At 37.3% G+C, this 21,465-nt stretch overlaps 1 protein-coding gene across 1 annotated transcript in view; it reads right to left on the bottom strand.

The window, feature by feature from the left end:
- The window catches only part of CEP162 (centrosomal protein 162), an 83,078-nt gene that overhangs the window by 5,137 nt on the left and 56,476 nt on the right, over window positions 1-21,465 (bottom strand). Inside the window, exons 22-26 of the mRNA XM_036249163.1 lie at window positions 20,143-20,355; window positions 18,502-19,139; window positions 15,531-15,672; window positions 12,942-13,040; window positions 11,103-11,237 (exon numbers count right to left, since the gene is read on the bottom strand). Of these exons, the coding sequence (XP_036105056.1) occupies window positions 11,103-11,237; window positions 12,942-13,040; window positions 15,531-15,672; window positions 18,502-19,139; window positions 20,143-20,355 (1,227 nt within the window). The remainder of the gene's footprint in view (window positions 1-11,102; window positions 11,238-12,941; window positions 13,041-15,530; window positions 15,673-18,501; window positions 19,140-20,142; window positions 20,356-21,465) is intronic.

Genomic DNA, 21,465 nt, shown 5'->3' with positions numbered 1-21,465 from the left:
TTTAGAGATCCTATGTTCCTTCTTACATCTTGCACTCATCTTTTATACTTTGATGACTTTTTATAGCACTGTGCTTCTGACTCCTTTATCATAATCTTTCAAAAAAGTTTTTTTTCTTTATTGATTTTAGAGAGAGAAGAAGGGAGAGGGAAAGAGATAGAAACATAACAGAGAGAGAACATCGACTGGCCACTTCTTGCATGCCATCTCTGGGGGTTAGGCCCACAATCTGGGCATGAGCCCTGGCGGGGAATCAAACCAGCGACCTCTTGGTGCATGGGTCGATGCTCAACGACTGAGCCACATCAGCTGGGCTATCATAATCTTTTATGTAATTACTACAGGCTTTTCCTTTGTGATTTCCACAAGGCTTACATAAACTGTGATGTATTTACAATGTCCCATTTTATTTTTAGATTTTTAACCTTATTTAATAAAAAAGTTTTATTGATTTTTAGAGAGAGAGAGAAACATCAATGTGAGAGCAAAACACAGACTGGTTGCCTCCTACATGCCCCATACCAGGGACTGAGCCCATAACTAAGGCATGTACCCAGACTGAAAATCGAACCAGCAACCTTTCAGTGCATGGGATGACACTCAACCAACTGAACCACTGGCCAGGGCACAATGTCCTATTTTATCCTCACCTGAGGATATTTTTCCTTTTTTTTTTTTTGTACAGATAAAGTGGGAGGGAGAGAGAGAGAGAAACATCGACGTGAAGGGACACATCGAGTGGCTGCCACCCGCACGACCAACCAGGACCGGGGACAAACTGCAACCGAGGTACGTGACCTTAGCGGGAACCGAACCCGGGTCTCTCCGGATCGCAGGCCGACGCTCTAACCGCTGAGCCAAACCGGCCAGGGCACAATGTCCTATTTTAAATTGATAACTTAAATTTGATAGCATACCTAAATCTTATACTTTTACTTCTTCCACCTTCAATTTTAGGTTATTGATGTTACAGTTTACATATTTTAATATTGTGTATCCACTAATAAATTAGTGCAGTTATGGTTATTTTTAACAAGTTTGTTTTTAACTTTTAAACTAAAGTTATAAGTGAATTATGCACCATTACAACATTAGAGTCTGACTTTGACTACATATTTACCATTACTAGTGAGTTTACACCTACAATCATAAATTCTCATGGTGTTAATGATCATCCTCTTATTTCCACTTGATCAATTCCCTTTAGAACTTATTGTTTGTCAGGTCTAGTGGTGATGAAGTCCACCAGCTTTGGATTTTTGGGTGTCTGTATTCTTCATTTCTAAAGGACAGTTTGCCAGTTATAGTATTATTCATTGACAGTTTTTCTTTTAATATTATGAATATATCATCTCACTGTCTCCTGGCCTACAAAAGTTTCTGTTGAGAAATATGACTAGATAGTCTTATGGAAATTCCCACATATGTAATAGGTTGCTTTTTTCTTGTTTATAAAATTCTATTTGTCTTTGATTTCTTAAAAATTTTTAATGGGCTATAAGTGACACATAACATTGTATTAATTTGAGGTGTTCAACATTATTTGATATTTGTATATACTACAAAATTATCACCAAATAAGTCTAGTTATGTTCATTGGTGACAATGAGCATGTTTTCATATGTCTATTGACCATCTGTATGTCCTCTTTGGAGAATTGACTATTCAGGTCCTTTGCCCATTTTTTTTTCTTTTTCTTTATTGATTTTAGAGACAGGAAGGGATAGGGAGAGAGACATAGAAACATTGATGAGAACATTGATTGGCTGCCTCCTGCATGCCCCCCACTGAGCATGTGCCCTGACTGAGAATCGAACTGGCTACCTGTTGGTGCATGGGTTGATGCTCAACCACTGAGCTACACCAGCGGGCCCTTTGCCTTTTTTATTTTTTTTGGTATGTGCCCCCAGCAGGAACCGAACCTGGGACTCTCTGGTCTGCAGGCTGACGCTCTAACCGCTGAGCCAAACCGGCCAGGGTCCTTTTGCCTATTTTAATTGGATTGTTTGTCTTCCTGGTGCTGAGTTGTATGAGTTCTTTATATATTTCAGAAATTAACCCCTTATCACATGTATCTTTGGTGAATATGTTCTCTCATACAGTGGGTTTCCTTTTCATATTGTTGAGTTTTTTTTGCTATCTAGAAGCTTTTTAGTTTGATGTAGTCCCATTTGTTAATTTTTTCCTTTGTTTCTTTTCTTATTCCTTTACTTCTTTTTCTGGAGTTTTGTCCCATTCTTGCATTTGGAATGTATTTGTCTCCTCATTTTCGCCAACCCCTGTGTTTGTTTCTATGTATTAGGTAGGTCTGCTATACCTCCCAATCTTGGCAGAGTTGTCTTACAAAGTAGGTGTCCTGTGTGGCTCAGCCTCCCTATTCACCTGAACTGAGTGTTCCAGGGGTGGTCTTTATGTGGGTTGTGTGTGCCTCCTGTTGTAGTCGAACCCTGATTACTGTTGGCAGTCAGTGGGTGGTACTGACACTCAGGCTGACTGTCTGTGATGGTTGGCCATGACAGCAGATAGGCTGTTGTGCAGGGGCTGTCCCCATGGAGTGGGAGTAGCTTCAGCATGGCTCTGATGCTCGCCAAGTCTGCCATTTGGTTGTATCATTTGTGGAGCTGTTTGGGTGGTGCTCTGGTGTGGTCTGAAGCTGGCCACTGGGTGTGTTTGTTCTGGAACTTCTTAGGAAGCACTCTGGGGCAGGCCAAGGACAGCTGCTATTTGTGGTCACCTTGATGTTGCCTGGTGGGAGCTACAAAGTGATCTGCAGTTGGCTTCTGAGGGAAACTGCTGCTTGTGCTGTGCTTGGGAGAGGGTATGCTGCAAACTGAGGTTGGCCGCACTATTGCTGGGCTTAGGACCTTTTGGTGGGCACCACAATATAAGCTGAAGCCAGCCTTCACTTGTCCTGGTCTTGTGGCCACTTAGTTAAAGCTACATACCCAGGCAACACTGGCAGCACCTTATGCCAGGCTTGGGGCCACATGATGGGAGTTACAATGCAAGTTGAGACAGGTCACTGCTTGTGCTGGGCTTGCAGCTACTTAGCAAGAGGTACAGAGCATGCTAAGGACAGCCATTGCTCGTCTGAGTTTTGTGGCTTTTGACATATTTTAGGAAAGTCTGCAGCACAAGCTGAGGCAAGATGCTTGAACAGAAAAGCCACTGGAAATGGCTTAGGCTGGACACATGAGTTGGGTAAGGTGTGCTTTCTGGGAATTACCAGGGTGGGGTGAATGGTGTTAGCCAGACTAATGGAGAGCTAACGTTTGGCCCCAGCCTCAGTGTCTCAGCTGGGTTGGTAAAGGGCTCAACAAAAGAGCAACGGTGCCTGCCAGTGCCTCTCCCCCTGGGGAGAGCTGTCCCTCCAGCCCTTGCTCTGAAGCTAGTTAATTCAGTTCCTCCCCATCTCTCTGATGCTTTCTGAGTTGCTCTGCCTGTGCTCAGGCCGAAAGGGAGTGAGTTTGTGAGCAAAGAAGTTTGTGCACGGCCCCTCAAAAGGAACTCCTGGTATTCCAGAAGCCCTTCATCTCACTCAGATGCAATCCCTGCTGGTTTTCACAGCAAGATGTTATGGAGACTCCTCTTCCTAGCAATGGCGCCCTGGGATGGGGAGTCTGGTGTGGGGCTGGCACCTCCCCATTCTGCATCTCCACCCCAACAGTCTATTGTGGCTTCATTTTATCTTTAGTTACAGGACTTCTGTTTAGCTAATCTTCATGTGGTTCTCAGCTGTTCTAAAATTTAGTGGTAATTCTGATGTAGTTGTGAGAGGAGACGAGCATAGTGTTTACTCTGTATCTTGACATGAAATTTTAAGATATACTTCAACAACATTCAAATATACAATATAGTATTATTAATTATAATCAATATCTGGTACATCACATACACATGACTTGTTTATTTTATAACTGCAAGTTTGTACATTTGACCCTCTAATCATTTTGTCCAGCCTCTTCTCTCAACTGTGGAATCTACCTATCTGTTCTCTGTATCTATTAGTTTGGCTTTTCTTAAACATTTTTAAATTCTTTTCAAACAAATCTTAATTAGTAAAAGTTTTCATGCTGATAGTTTTTTAGTGTGTAGAAACAAAACAGATTTTTGCATATTAATTTAATATCCTTCAAATGGACAAATTTATTTATTAGTTCTAACAGTTTTTTGGTAGAGTCTTTAGGGTTTCTATATATAACATTATGTCATCTGCAAATAGCGAGTTTTACTTCTTTCTAATTTGGATGCTTCTTTTTCTTGCCTAATTGCTCTGGCTAAGACTTCCAATACTGTGTTGAATCAATGTGGTGAGAGTGGGCATCCTTGTTTTATTCATGATCTTAAGAAAAAAGCTTCAGCCCTGGCCGGTTTGGCTCAGCGGTTGGAGCGTTGACCTGTGGTACAGAGAGACCCGGGTTCGGTTCCCGCTAAGGGCACGTACCTCGGTTGCAGTTTGTCCCCGGCCCTGATTGGTCGTGCGGGTGGCAGGCACTTGATGTGTCCCTTCACGTCAATGTTTCTCTCTCTCTCTTCCTCTCTCTCCCTCCCACGCTATCTGAACAAAAAATGGAAAAATGTCCTCGGGTGATAATTAAAAAAAAAAGAGAAAAAAGAAAAAAGCTTCAGCTTTTACCACTGAATATAATGATACTGTGGGCTTCTAATATGTGGGCTGTATTGTGTTGGGGTACATTCCATCCATAGTCTTTTTTTAGAGTTTTATCATAAAAAGAAGTTAAATTTTCTGTACCTATTGAAATAATCATGTGATTTTTATCCTTCATTTTGTTAATGTGCCTCATCACATGAATGATTTGTGGGTGGAGAACCATACTTGCATCCTTGAATAATCATGATGTGTGATCCTTTTAATGTAGTGTTGAATTTGGTTTCCTAATATTTTGTTGAGGAACAAAATATGTCCCATATGTTCAATGGGAGATATAGTTCTGTATTTTCCTTTCTCCACAGTATCCTTGCCTGGTTTTGGTATAGGGTAACATTTGCTCTTGAAAATGAGTCTGAAAGAGATCGCCTCTCATACTATTTGCAAGAATTTGGACTGGTATTCATTCTTCTTTAACTGATTTTTAGAAAGGACCACTGAAGCCATGTGGTTCTGGACTTTAAGAGATTTTTGATTACTGACAAACTCTGTACTAGTAATTGGTCTGTTCATATTTTGAATTTCTTCATGATTCTGTCTTGGTAGTTTGTATGTTTCTAGGAATTTATTCATTTCTTCTAGGTTGTCCAATTTATTGGCATATAATTAATTGTTCACAGTAGTGTCTTATGATCTTTTGTATTTGGTATCAGTTGTAACATCTCTTTCACTTCTGATTTCAAGTATTTTAGTCCTTTTTTCTTAGTGAATCTAGCTAAAGGTTTGTTAATTTTATGTTTTCAAAAAACCAACTGTTTTATTGACTTTTTCTATTACCTTTTTAGTCTCTATCTCATTTATTTCCTCTCTGATCTTTATTATTTCCTTCCTTCTACCAACTGTGTGCTTCATTTGTTCTTCTCTTTCTACTTCCTTGGGGTATAAAGTTGGGCTATTTGAGATCTTGTTCCTTGATATAGGCATTTATTGCTACAAAGTTATCTCTTACAGCTGATTTTGCTGTATTTCCTAAGGTTTGGTTTGTTGTTTTCATTTCCAATTGTCTAAGGATAATTTTTTTTTGTTCTTTGGTGTATAAAATGTTTAGAAGTATGTGGTCTAATTCCATATATTTGTGAATCTTCCTCTTTTCATTTTTTGTAAATGATTTCTAGTTTCATATAAATGTGGTCAGAAAAGATGGTTCCTATCATTTCAATCTTAAATTTATTAAGACTTGTTTTGTGGCTAACTATATGATATATCCTGAAGCGTATTCTAGGTGTACTGGAGAAGAATGTGTATTTGGTTGCTTTTGCATAGAATGTTTTGTATATGTTAAGTCCGTGTGGTACAATGTACTTTTTGAGGCCAATGATTCCTTACTGATTTTCTGTCTGGATGATCCATCCATTGCTGAAAGTAGGGTATTAAAGCCCTCTACCATTATTGTATTTCTCCCTTTAGGTTTATTCATACTCATTTTATATATTTAGTTGCTCCTATGTTAGATTTTATATCTTCTTATTGCTAAATGTTATATCTTATTGTATTGACCCCTTTTAATTATGTGGTGACTTTCTTTGTCTCTTTTTACAGTCTTTAACATATAGTCTTATCTGTTCTGATATAAGTGTAGCTACCAAAGCTTTCTTTCGGTTTCCATTTGCAGGGAATATCTTTTTCCATCCCTTCATTTTCAGTCTGTCTGCATCCTTAAAACTGAAGTGAGTCTCCAGCAGGCAGCATACAGATGGGTCTTTTTTTAAAAGAAATAAATAAAAATCCATTCAGCTTCTCTGTAATTTGGTGGGAGAATTTGGTCCTTTTATATTTAAAGTAATTATAAGTACGTACAGTGAGACTTGACATTAAAAATGTTTTACTAGGTGTTTTGTAGTTCTTCTATTCCTTCTTATTCTTGTGCGATTTTATGATTTTCTTAGTGGTATGCTTAGATTCCTTTCTACCTTTTGTGTATCTACTATAAGTTTCTGCTTTGTGGTTGCCATGAGGATTATTTCTATAAAACAACTTGTCTATTTTATGTTGATAACAAGTTAAGTTTGAATGCACTCTAAAAGGTCTACATTTTTTTCTCCCTTGTTGTTTTGTTTTTGATGCCACAATTTATATCTTTTTATCCCTTGTATCCCTGAAGAAATTATTAGTTATATTTTGGCTACTTTTGCCTTTTAACCTTCATACTGTCTTTGTGATTTACCCACCACTTTGAAAATATTAGATTATTCTGTATATTACTATATATTTACCTTTACCAGTGAGACTTAATCTTTTATATATTGTTCTATTACTAATCAGCACCCTTTTGTTTCAGCTTAAAGATGTCCTTTTAACATTTCTTATAAGGCCAGTCTAGTGATGATAACTCCTTTAGTTTTTGTTCATATGAAACACTCATTTCTCCTTCAGTTGTGAATGACAGCTTTGTTGGGTATTCTGGTTAGAAGTTTTTTCTTTCAGTACTTTTTTCAAATTAAAATTTTAAATTATGGTTGACATACAATGTATTAATTTCAGGGGTACATCATAGTGATTCAACATTTCTATACCTTATGAAGTGATCATCACAGTATATGTAGTAACCAACTGTTAACATATATTGTTACTACATTACTGACTATATTCCCTAAGGTGTACATTACTATGACTTATTTTATGATTGAAAGTTTGTACTTCTCAATTCCTTTCACCCTCTCTGCCATATTTTTGTGCCATATTTTTGTGCCATTGCCTTCTAGACTGCAAAGTTTCTGCTAATGGTCTTATGAAGCTTCCTCATTGTCTTTAGCTTTTGATCATTTAATTACAATATGTCTTGTAATTCTTAGGGTGTTCCTTATTTGAAACTCTCAGCATCCTGGATCTGGATGCTGTTTCCTTCTCCAGGTTATGAAAAATTTCAGGTTATGAAAAAGTACTCTTCAAATAAGTTTTCTGTCCCTTTCTCTCTCTCCTCTCCTGGGAACCATATAATGCACTGTTTGATGGTGTTCCATAAGTCCCTTAAGCTATCTTCATTTTTTTTTCTTTATTCTGTCTTCTTCCTTCTTTTTTGCTGCTCTGACTGGATGATCTTCACTGTCCTGTCTTTGAGTTCACTGATCTTTTCTTCCGTTCCATGAACTCCTGGGTTGTATTTTTCAGTGCAGTTACTGTATTCTTCAGTTCTGTGACTTTTACTTGGTATTTTCTTATAATTTCTCTTTGTTGAAGTTCTCACTTTGTATATTCATTCTTCTCCCAAGCTTGGTGAGTATCTTTATGACTATTATTTTGAACTCTTTAACAGGTAAATCATTTAACTCTACTTCATGAAGATCTTTTCCTGAGGCTTTATCTTGTTCTTTTTTGGAATATATTTCAATGTTTCTTCATTTTTCTTGATTCTCTGTGTTAGTTTCTATACATTACATAAAACAGCCACCTGTCCCAGTCTTGAAGGAGGGGGCCATGTAGATGAACCTGTTACTCAATTCTGCCTTACATGTTCTTGTTCTTGGTTTTCTCTAAAACTTTAGTAATTGTCTGAGCAGCCTATTTTATTTTTAGGGGTTTCTATTAGTTGGGGGTGTGTCAAGACTTGTCAGTGTCTCAAAGGGGAGGATTTCAGTCAGTACCTACATTCAGGCTGATTAGAAGCCAGACCCTCAGGCAGCAGCTTTAAAGTATACAAATATATACTGTCCTATGGAACCCCAAAAGTTAAGTCCTGTTAACCACCAGGGCTAAGCAACCTGGAGGTGTCGCTTGGGTGGCAGCCACTAAAACTGAGGTGCCCAGTGAGGGTCAAGTTCCTTTCTGGAAGATATTGGCAAGTTGTCGCAGGGCAAGAGGAAGAGTATAAAGATGGCTCCCACCACCCTTGGCCTAGAAAGTATTTCAGTAGGATCCTAGATGTATTTGGTATTAGATGCCTCCTCCTCAGACCAATGTTGTACAATAAACAAAGCTCTTTCACAGAAAGCCTGGGTGCTTTTAAGTCAGCTGCCTCTGCATTGAGTCCTGGGGTGGGTATATGTACTAGGCCTTTAAGAGCTGTTTCTCAGTTCAGTACAGCCTTGTGGGTCTCAGGGCACAAGCCCCAATACCTTTCAAAACTTTGTTTTGGGGGCTTACCTCTCAGGTGCAGGTCTTAAAAGTTAATGTACCCAATGTGGGGTTCAAACTCTGTTCCTCAGGGAAAAGACATGAGTTTTGAGTTCCCTCTTGATTGTGGGTCACTATGCTGGAGGTGGAGGTTCTTAGTGAGATCCTGTCTCACCCTTTCCTACCTGCTCTGATGTGGGTTTTCCTTATTTGCTTGATATGTAGGAGTTGTTCAGCTAGTTTGGTTCCCTCACACCTCCTCCACCTCCAGAGGAAACTGTTCTATATGTAGCTAAAGATTTAGTGTGTCCATGGCAAGAGGTGAGTTCATGAACTTTTCGGTTACAATCTGATCCCCAGTGGTTGAGGCCCATAGATTCTGCCCTGAAATCCTCATGGGGTGAGACCTGAGTGGGCCTCCTGGGAGGCAACCCACAGTGGTGCAGGCTGGATGGTCACATTGGGCTCTCTTTTTCCCACTGGAGGAAAAAACAGGCCCCAGGGAGCCTTTTGGTGCAGCATCACGGTGGCTTGTGGAGGGGCGATGCTGTCAGAGTGTGGCTGCTCCTATTACCCGTGTTAATGTAGTGCTTCTTGGTCTCTGTGGGGCAGAAGGGCACCTCAGACTCACTTCTGTGGTCTGAGATTTTTCAAAATTGCCTTGTTTATGAATGGTTGCTAGAGGGTCTTCTTGTGAGGGAAACTAAAGTCAGAATGATCAATGTTGCCATCTAGATGACATCTTAATTTAGCATTTTACTATGAAACTGAAATCCATCACCTTCTTCATAACAAGGATATCTTTAAAATTCTACAACATTTTTGCTTTAGCAAATAAAAGTCAAAATTTATAACCCGTCTTATAATAATAAAATATTTTCATAAATACACATATAACTTATTAAGCATATATTTATAACACTACAAAATAATTATTTGACATAAGGCTATATATAATTCAGTATGTGACTAGCAAGTAAGAAAGCAAATACTCAATATATTTATCAACAACTTACAACCATTTTCTACAACAGACACATAAGGAAGGGTAGGCTCTGGATAAATGATGATACACTGTGATGCCTTAATTCTACTGTGGATGATGATTTCTTGGTATGCAATGTGTTTTTAAGAGAATTCCACAGATAAAAGTCTAAGTAAGAATAAGAAATACATTTCACATTTTGTAGTCCTATAATGATAAAAAGCTGGAATCCTGATATGATTAAATAGACTCAGGGCTTCTCTGTGGAACTCAGGTCAATCATAAAGCTTTGCACCGATGTGGTAAATCTGTTTGAAAAGAATGTATAAATGTACACTGTTTTAGAGTGAGTGTGTGCTTCCCCCTTACCCCTTCATATGTTGAAGCCCTAACTCACAGTGTGACTGTATTTAGGGTAAGGAACTAATTAAGGTTATATGAGGCCCCAAGGGTGGGGTCCTAGACAAATCTGATTATGACTGGATTGGTATCCTTATAAGAAGAGGCTCTTTGTCTCTCTACTTTGCCTCTTCCAGCCTGCGGTGCACACAGAGGTAAGTACATCTACAAGCTAGGATGAGAGCTCTCACCAGAAAATGAATCAGCTGGAACTGCCATTCTAGCCTCCAGAACTGTGAGAAAATTAGTTTTTTAAGCCTTCCAGTTTAAAATATTTTACTGTGCCAGACCAAGCCAGTAATACACTGGTTCAAGCAAAGTTAAATATCAGCACCAAGGCTAATGCCTAAAACACATCATCATGCCCTTACTTCTGCTATTTTTAATTTCTATTAATTCATCTGTTTGTGATTAAGTACAGTAATGATATTACTAGAGCTAGGCACATAGTTTAAATGATCACATTTTAATGTAGATTTCTTTTTAACCTCACCCGAGGACTTTTTTTTTTTTTTTTGCATTTATCTTCAGATAGAGCGGGAGGGAGAGTGGAAGAAACATCAATGCGAGAGAGACACATTGACCCCAACCAGGGTGGGGATAAACCGCAACCAAGGTATGTGCTCTTAGCAGGAACCAAACCCGGGCCTCTCCTGTCTGCGGGTGGACGCTCTAACCGCTGAGCCAAACTGGCCAAGGCTAGATCTATTTCTTACAAACATTTATTGAAATAAACTTTTTAGATACCTACCAAAAATTAACAACATGATACAAGTTGTTTCTCCTATTTCTTCACATATAAGGCAAACCAATCTTCACGTATTTGAGATTTAAAGTCATTTTTCTCTTAAAAGCTATATATATATTGTTAATAAGGTCATTATAAAGCAGAAACACTTTACAAAGCAAGTTCTGCTAGGGATGACAAAACTACAGCAAACTGGAGGCACTTTAAAGTGAAAAACTATAGAAATATGTAAATATGATTTACTACTTTACCTGTTGAAGTTCTTGCTCTCTCTGTTTATGTCTCATTTCCATCTGTTTAATTTTCTTTTCTAAGCCCATGAAATGTTTCATCTCTGGTGTATGGTTTTCTTTGGCCTCTCTCAATTCTTCCAAGAGTTTTGTAATCTACAATTGAGGTATGAAGTTAAATGAAAAACTATGATAAGGAAATAATTCATTTTTAACAGGTAGTCTTAAGAAGTAAGAATGTTAACCACATCTTCTTTATGTATGATTTCCCTATATAAGAGGCTGCTTGTTAACAAAGGAATCTTGGGTTGTTAGGATAATAGCTTTCCTTCTCTATGTCCAGGAAGTAAAGGGTCATCCTAGATCTGAACAGACCTCACATTCCAAAAGGTTTCAGATAATTGGACCACCTTTCCCTCCCATGTATGTCAGGCTGGTTATGGCGTTCGAAATGAAGCTGGGCCCTTTTCTTTGGTGTATTCACTTTTGCTGTAAAGTACTTATTAATGGAGTGATTACTTTTGAGATTAAATAATACAGAAAGAATTCATTAAATATGGATCCTTCTTTTGTCAACTCCCTATAATCCTACTTGTAATTTTCTACTGGTTCTTATCATTTATAATTCATTCCACAAATAAATGTATGCATATAAAATAGAGATAACGAAGTAATAAACTTCCTGTGCTTGCTGCTGTCTTAGGTCCTGAGGGTGAAGAGATGAAGGGCACATGGGAAATTACAGTTCAGTACTTCCTTTTTTAGACCAGAGCCCACAGAGAAAATGGTGATATTTTATGTCACCAGAGAGTTAAATGGAGAGGATCTGAAGGATCTTTATATTGGATTTGATGAAATAATTAGTTGTATTTTCCTTATATCATATAATTATGATTTGATAACATCAAAAGGCAAAATAATTAACAAGTAAATGAAAATAGATAAAATTAACAAATTCAATGATGTTTTACATGAAAACACCCAGTACCTAATAACACTGATACTACTAAACAGACACAGACACACTTCCTAAATTAGTTTTAAAATGTGAAAATACAGGCAAATTAAGGTGAATCTAAATATTTTAAATGTTAAACATTGCTGACAACCCCCCCCCCCCCAAATATGCAGACTTTTTAAATGGATATATTACAGAAAGGTCAGCAGAAATTTGGTACAAGACAAAGAACAGATAAATTTCTCTTCATTTATATCTACTTAATTGTACCTTTAAGAATATAATTAGCCCCGTGTTGCTCAGTGGTCAGAGCGTCAGCCTGAGCACCAAGGGTAGCAAGTTCAATCCCCATTCATGGTGCATGCAGGAGGCAACCAATCAATGTGTCTCTCTCTCCCCCTCCCTCTCTTCCACTTTCTCTAAAAATCAATGGAAAAAATACCCTTGGGTAAGGATTAACAAAAAAAAAAAGGTAATAATAGTACCTACCCTTTGGAGTTATGGTGAAGACTACAGAGCTTATATCACAGTGCCTAGTTCATACTAAATACTGAAAAATCGATAATTATTATTGTTATGTTAAGTTTCCAAAACATCTGTTTCCTGTAATTATATTATTGTTGATCTGACATCACTGTCATGATTGCGTTACTTATTTCCTAACCAAATTAAATAGTCTTAGTACGTAGTGCAGAAATGGCTTTAACCATCCAATTTTACAATTCCATTTCCCCCCCTGCCCAGAAAATATCAACATCTGGGGAATGCAGACATACCATAAACAAGTTAATATTATTTTGATGTGATATTTGTAGGTTATGTCTATTTGTACATTTAAGTTAAAAAATTTATGCAAAAATATAAATATGATTGAAATGGCCAATATTTTCATTATTTCTTACCTCTTTCTGTAGGATTTCTTCTCGAACTTGAGAAACTACCAGAGACTCTTGTTTACCCTGCAGCTCATTCACTTGATTTTGGAAATGTTTTATAAGTACCTAGAAAATTGTGTTAGAAATTCTGAGTTAAGAAAGCTCTTCCTTGAACATTATTTGAAAAATATAAGAGGGCGAACTCTAATGACTTTTGTTTGTACCAAAAAATAAAAAAGATCCTAATATTTTAAAATTACCAAGTTCTAACACAGAAATAAATTGCCATAGGAATTAAGTTCATTGAATAACTTCATTATTTTGTTTCTTTCAACATTTAATATAAAGCACCACATATTAAAAATTAAACACCGTATAATTACCTGGCTTCTTTATCTCTACTTTTCTTCTGAAGGCCTGAAAAATACCCTTTAAAATAAGCCTCTATAAAGTCTAAGCATTTTAAGACGTGGCCAATATTATCTTTATACTTTGTGCTTTAGTAGAATAATAGCTTTTATTAAAGAGCTATTGACTAGCCCTGGACAGTTTGGCTCAGCGTTTGGAACGTCAGCCTGTGGAACGGAGAGTCTTGCTAAGGGCACGTACCTCAGTTGCGGTTAGTCCCTGGCCCCAGTTGGGGTCATGTGGGTGTCAACCAGTCGATGTGTCTCTCTCATGTAGAAGTTTCTCTCTCCCTCCTGCTCTATCTGAAGATAAATGCAAAAATGTCCTCAGGTGAGGATAAAAAAAAACAAAACAAAAAACGCTATTGACTAAATAAAGATAACACAAGCCTAGCATCTGTGAAATAAGTGTCTTATTTTTAGACAAAGAAATAGAAATAACACAAATATTTCCCTCAAAAAACTAAGAAAACTTAACAATTTGTGATGTTACATTTAGAATTCTGGGAAAAGAACATTTATGGCACTAAGGCATAATGATGCTACTTTTCCCATCTCTCCTAGACTGCTCCTTTCTACATAATTGTTTGATATAATGTTTACACTGCACACTGACACCCCACTCTTAGGAGAAAAAAGACTACACAGGTTATTACAAGGCTGAATAACAGTTCCTTTTGAAAAGCACTTTAAATATTTTTCATTGAAGTATTATAAACAGTCACAGTTCTTTATTTCTGAGCTATCTGAGATTAAATTACCCCAAATATTTCAACATGCATCTCCTTATAAGGGTATTTTCTCACAAAAACACAGTAACATTTTTATACCTAAGAAAATTTACAGTAATTTCAAAACATCTAATATCTAGTCCATTTTAAAACTTTCCCAATTGGGGAATTTATTTTTAATTAAGATGCTATTAAATAATTATAAGTGGTGGTGAAATAATTATTTTTTTCTTTTTTTTGGTTAATCCTCACCTGAGAATATTTTTCCATTGATTTTTAGACAGAGTGGAAGGGAGGGAGGGTAAGAGAGAGAGAAACATTGATGTGAGAGAGACACATTGACTGGCTGTCTCCTACACGATCCTGACCGAGCCAGGAATTGAACCCGAGACCCCGAGGTCCATGCTGAGCCACACTGGCAAGGGCTCTTTTTTTTTTAAATCCTCACCCGATGATACGTTGTTTTAAAATTGATTTTAGGGGGGGAGAGAGATAGAGAGTGAGAGTAAAATCGATTGGCTGCCTCCCATACATGCCCTGACCAGGGGTCAAACCTGCAATCTAGGTATGTGTCCTGACTAGGAATGAACTTGCAACCTTTTTGTTGTACAGGACGAAGCTCCAACCAACTGACCCACTCGGCCAGAGCAAGAGATAATTATTTCTTGAAGTTTTCCCCCCCTCTGCTTGTTTTTTAAAATTAAAAGCTACAAAACAGATGAAGAACAAAATGAACGTTCTTATATTCTTCAAATTGAATTACCAACTGTTAACAGTTTGCCATATCTGCTTTTTGTCTTGGATACACCATTTGAAAGTAAGTTGCACATTCTATTTTAATGCTGGTTTTCCAACTTACTAACACCATAGGAGATGGGCCACAAGGTAGATATTCATAGGTATCCCTGGTAGACATATACCATATTCAAGAAGGAAGACACTTTTGAGGAGATGCAGATGAGCTATCAGCAGACCCTGTCATAATTTTTAAAAAACTGTGCTTCATAATGGCTAGAGGTGTGTGTATCTCTCTGTTCATTATTTTATCCTCACTGCCTGTCCAGAGACCTAGAATCAGTTTGTTTAATGAATAAAAGATAATAGGGCAAGAATGACAAGGACAATTACTTGTCAGTTGGGACTTGGGGTAGAAGGAGATGGTTTAACATTCAAGTTAAAGTACTAAGATCACATTCCAATTAGACATAGCCCTCAACCATCCATTAATACCTACTTAGAAGAAGATCTACTTGAGAAATGTAGGGACAAAACTGTAAAACACTTATTTTGAACTATAAATTTAGAGTAATTAAATATATGGTAACAGCATCCTGATAAAAATAAAATCCGGCCAACAATACCATTTCTATCACCGACATAACAAAGTGAAGTTAAAATATTTCTAATTAATATTCTGTTAACAGTTCTGAGAAAAAAAAATCACATTAAAGTCAAAGAAAGTTTGTTAAGTCACCTACCTCTTGGGTTGCTATTTTACGATTTAGTTCAGCTACTTTGGAAGAGGAATTTTCTAATGCATTTTGGCAAAGGAGTTTCTCTATTTCCCTCTGATGAGATGCTTTGAGAGATGTGATGTGTGCTGCTGTATCTTCCTTGACCCTTTAGAACAAATGAAAGAAAACCACACATAAAAGCAGCTCTTCAACCTCTAAATCAGAGTTAGCACAAAAATAGTGAAAGAAGCCTTGGAAGTTAAAGAAGCAAAGGGAGAGGGGGCTCCAATGTCTACTGCACTGTGCTAGGTGACTTACACATTATATACTGCCTGAGTTCTTACAACCACTCCATGACCTCACAATTATTTACTGAATTGTGTAGGGGCAAAGAAGTTCAGGAAGGAGTGCTGTATCTAGGGTCTCAGATCAGTAAGTAGCAGAGCTGTGGTTCGAGCTAGCAGAGTTGAACCTGAGAGTCCAGGATAAGCTTTCCCTCTACCCACAGCCCGGGGCTGTGAGGAAACCAAAGGTTCGAAACATTGTTTGGATTTAAAGCAAAAGGCCTTTTTCACCTTTTAAAAAACTCGTATTTCTTTCCCAGAGTCTTATTTGGATAATCACAACTGCTCCCTTTAAAATCGTCAGTGCTTTGTCTAGGCAAACATTCTCCAGTTTTTGGTCCAAGCATATGACTCTGGGCCAGCTGCACATTGTGAGAATAAAATGATTTTTACAGTAATTCTCAGGACACAGGATAACTGAACCTAATTAATTTAAATTTATGCATTTAGAGGCATTTTAATTAATGGTAAAGTTACAGCTAAAGAGCTGATACATTTCTTTTTTTTTTTTTATCCTCACCCGAGGATATTTTTCCATATTTTGTACAGATAGAGTGGGAGGGAGAGAGAGGAAGGGAGAGAGAGAGAGAAACATCGACGTGAAAGGGACACATCGGGTGGCTGCCACCCGCACGACCAACCAGGGCCGGGGACAAACTGCAACCGAAGTACATGCCCTTAGCGGGAACCGAACCCGGGTCTCTCCGGACCGCAGGCCGACGCTCTAACTGCTGAGCCAAACCGGCCAGGGCTGCTTTTTTTTTTTTTTTTTTTTAAGAGCTGATACATTTCTTATAGCTAAGCATTTCCTCTCTTATTGGAAAGCATTTCCCCTCTTACTGGAAATATTATTAGAAAATAACAAGATTTTAAAGCAGATATTTAGTAAATCAGTGTTGATACCTATTAATATAACAATTCCCAAAACTACAAATATATCAGTTGCTTATTTAATTATAGGAATATTCCCTCATGGAAACTGATTAGGGTCCTAAGAAAAGCATAAAAATCTGAAGCACCCATGGTATACTGCTCATAATAAAAAACAGCCTAAATCTGGGACTAGGAAAGGTTACTTCTCGCTTCTCAGACTCAGAGCGGTCTGAGAAACAGATTAACAATACTAAAAATTTATAAGTGTATAGAAAAATTGATAGGAAAAACATGAATTTTAAATTATTTCTAGGAAAGAATGTGATTCTTTCCAAATAGCTTCATGGCTACTATCACCTTCTGGACTATAAAAAAAGTTTCAACTTAGAAGCAATATTGTTACCATGATGACTCAATGAGACCTCACTGCCAATCAGTAAACATTTGTCAGGTGCTAGCTATGCTCATTCTGCTTCGTATGCGTATTCTCTTCCTGTATTCTACCAGGACCTATCTATTCCTTCATGCAGGTACTCATTACACATTGTGATGCCTCCAATTCTGTGTTCTTGAGGAGTTAAATGTATTGAAGTCCTGATCTTTGAAGGCAGGACATTATATATTCTCAATATGTTATATCATAATTAATATGTTGCTTCATAAACATTAAATTAAATGTTTTTATACACCTGCAAACTTATTTTAAATTACAATCAAACCTGTTATCGTGTTTACAGGTTGTATAATCTTACATCAATTCTCAAGGAGCTACAAGGCAGTTATGACTAGGGCTCTTAACTAGATAAATTATAAGAGTTGGAAGACACAGACAGGAAATTTCCTGGGAAGCTCTAGGAAGAGGAAGAACTTAAAACATAAACAAGCAAAAGGTAGTGAAGAAATTCAGCAACTTGGGCCTAGAAAGTCAGATTTTTGAGGGAGAATGAAGAGTCATGAGTTGGTTAAAATGAACAGGAAAAATGTCGAGTGGCCAAGGTCCTGGAGCTTAAGGGAGGAAAGCACTTCAGGAAAGGCAGTACAACCAACAGTGTCAAGGAAAACAAGGATGGAGAAAACTCAGCTGGACTGGGAAAGGTCATTACTGAGAGACAAGGTTTAAAAGAATGGTGAGGATGAGAGCCATATTTAAGAAGTGAGATGGAAAGAAAGAAGAGGCTACTTGTGGAAAACTGGTACAAGAAAGAGAAAAAGGATTAGAACTTGGTTTGATCAGGTGAAAAAATCTTACTGTGGGAAACCTTAGAGGAAAGAGACAGTAGACAGTACTTGGAGATTCTGAGGAGGAAAGGAATGACTACAAGTTCTTCAAGACAAGAATGAATGTGATCATAAGATTAATTTGAAGAGTTATTTTGGGAAAAAGGACCCTTTTCTCTTAGAAAGTCAACTCGTTTTCCTAATAGCTGTTTTTGACAGATGCTTATGGCAATCATAAAGAATGATATTTATTTGCGAGAAGGCCCAATGGGTCAGCTCACGAGCACAATTTGAATACATGCAGAAAGAAGACAAGACTGGTCAGCCCAAGGACACGGCATGGGTTGACATGGAGATTCAGGTTCATCAAAATCTGGCTTCCAACAGGTAGTGGATCCTACTCTGAAACAGATCTATGCTTAGCAATGTAATAAAACTTCTTAAATTTTGATTATGAATTCAGTTCAGGGTATCACTAATTATCCAGATGAAGAAATACATCTTGTAATTTAAAAACTTTTATCTTTTTGTTCCCATATATTAACAAACTCACATTTTACCTTTTCATGGAATTCTCAAACTGGTTTGTAGCTACTTCGAATTTCATCTTCAGCTCATCCCTCTCCACAATTAATCTCTCCAGTTCATTTTTCAATCTGCAGTTTTCTTGTAAAACCTCTGAAATATGGGAATCAGTAAAACTATGTGGTTGGTAAAGCTTGCCATCCGGGGTTCCAGAGAAGGTGCTAGCGTATCCTTTACCTGGGTGCAAAATATCCTTCTTCACCTTTTTTGCAGTCATTTCCTCCCTACCCTTAGAGTTGTGATTAGACAGCATCATTCTTCTCTCCTTCTGAAGCCTCTCCACAGTTTTTGAAAGGTCTTGTATTTCTCTCCCCTTAGCAGCCAGCTCCTCATTGAGTCTTGCCAGTTTAGCTTTAGCATGAGCCTGTTCCACTTGGAATTCTATGGACTGGAAATCTTTATCATCTTTATCATTTTTTTTGAGTTCTAATTCAGCATTCTGATGTTTAAGCATGTCTATTTCGGCTTCAAGGTTTCTCACAGTGATATGATGGGCTTCCTTAATGTCGTCGAGTTCCTTCTCTAGTGCTTTAACTCTGCAGGAGTGGGATGCTTCCTTCGATTTTTGGGCAAGTAGCTGCTCCTGCTCCTCTAGTCTCTGTTCATACTGAATCTGAAGAAAAGAGTCTTTGTAATGCCAAACCACTGCTAAACATTTCATTAGTCATGGAAGCCCTGCATCCTACTGGGATCTACCTACGCCTTCATTCAGGTACTCATTACACACTGTGATGCTTCCAACTGTGTTCTTTGAGTCAGTCAAATGCAGTCCTAATCTCTGAAGAGCAGAACATTATGTATTCTCAATACGTTATATAATTTCTGAATTCTTGTTGCTCCATAAATATTAGCTTACACGTTTGTATACCCCAAAGCTTATTTTAAACCTCACAATTAAAACTATTATGTATACCCTTCTCTATGAAATTGACAAACTATATACTCTTTGGGGATAAACAGGAAAAGCAATTGGGGGTACTGAAGTCTTTAAGATATAGCATATTTTCAGCTTTCTAATATCAATTTAGAAATCTCAAAGGGAGTAAGTCAACTTAAAATTTGTATCCTGGAGATTATTATCATAAATGAAATAACCTCAATAATTTATTCTGTGAAAATAGGCACTGATAGTGTTCATTCATTCACTATTTATTTACCTATGACTGTATGCTAGGCATTGGGCCAGATTCTAGGGATAAAGAAACTCAGTTCTTGCCTTCAAAAAGTTAACAACCTGGTGAAGAGAGTGACGTGCAATAGTTACAATTGATAACTGTAGTAACAGGCCTTTGAACATGTAAATTTCAGTGAAAATATTTTCAACCATGGTAATTTAAAATATTTTATGCTGAATATATATCAGAGATGCTTTTCTTTGCCTTTTTAAGACTTAATTTACACTAATCCTAATATCATAGAGAGGGACTTATGTAAAGATTACCCTGTGCTTGATTATACTGAAGGAGGACAAAAAGGATGAATCTAGGTTTCTTTTGCATCTGACACTCGCATGGTAAAGGTTTGTGGGAAAGGATGTTTAGAGTTATTTGTTAAAATGAGATCTAAGAATGGTCCATCTCTAAGCCCCGTCATCTCTATGGCTACATGGCACTTACTTTCATTTTCTGAAATTGTTGTTCCATGGTACGAAGACTTCTCTTTGCTTCTTCATCTTTGCCCTCCAGACTGGCTTCTAATTTTTTTATCCTTTTTTCCATAAATTCCACTGTATTTCTATCCACTGTATCACCAGCTGCTGATGCAGCCAATATTAAAGCAGGTAAAGAATTAGGATATCTTCTCTTGAGAATTCCTTCCATTTCCTTAACCTAGTAAAATATTTTTGTATATATGTTAAGTTCGCAAATATATAATTGGTTTAATATAGATTATGCTAGATCAGTTATGTCTGGATTTGAAAGAGATGCTTATATCATAGCTCAGGACTGAACTGAATGCACAGCAGCACAAATTAGTTTCAATGTTATACCTTTTGATCACCTGATTACAACCCTATTGTAGAATGTCTAATTAAGTACTGGTAAATTTACAGAAATCCTCTTATATGCATTTGAAATAAATCTTGGGACTATTTTACTCGTAATAACCAGTCTTTTTGAGGACAAAGCTCTTTTCCCACCTTTTTTCCTACAGATCCCCTCAAATGATAGTGCTTATGCTATCTACTGACTGAAATAGTATGTAAGTGCACATGAACATGCAAACTTACTGCAATAAACACATATCTTCCTGCACCAATCTCCATCCTATCCTAACGCCCCTCCAAATAAAGTTTAATTTATTTTAAAATGACTTCAATTAGAAAGGAGGATTAGAAGATAAAAACTAATGTTCTCCCGGTCAGGACACGTGCCCAGGTTGTAGGCCTGATCCCCAGTGGGGGACATGCAGTAGGCGGCCAATCGATGTTCTCTCTCTCTCTCAAATCAATAAAGGTGAAAAAAAATATTATATTGTCTTTCTGTATGAGAATGGCACCAGGATCCACAGAAACCAGAGTCTTATTTTATATATGCATATGTATGTATACCTTTGGTTAATGGTATTGTGGTTAAGACATCTTTGAAAAATATATATTAAAATACTAAATTCTTTTGTTGAATAATATTCTAGCCTCTGAGTGTGCAATCAGATAAAATAGCACCTAAGAGGTACTCTAGTGCAGTGGTTAGAACACATTTGTTAGACTTGTGCCACTAGCTTCATGACTGGTGTCAACTCCTCAATCAAAATCTTGTTTGCCTTATCGGTAAAATGGCATTAGTAACAATACCAATTTTATGGCACTGATACAATTAAATGAGGAACAAATGATATTCATTTCGGCAAAGTGCTCAGCAGAGTGGCCAGCATATACTGAGGACTTGATAATATTGGCTTTTATTATCTGGTCTCAAAAACTACCTTTCCTAAGTCAA

Source organism: Molossus molossus, unplaced genomic scaffold (assembly GCF_014108415.1).
Source record: "Molossus molossus isolate mMolMol1 unplaced genomic scaffold, mMolMol1.p scaffold_m16_p_8, whole genome shotgun sequence".
NCBI classification, from domain to species: domain Eukaryota; kingdom Metazoa; phylum Chordata; class Mammalia; order Chiroptera; family Molossidae; genus Molossus; species Molossus molossus.
The sequence above is the reverse complement of the archived record's forward strand: the minus strand, read 5'-3'. Positions and strand labels throughout refer to the sequence as shown.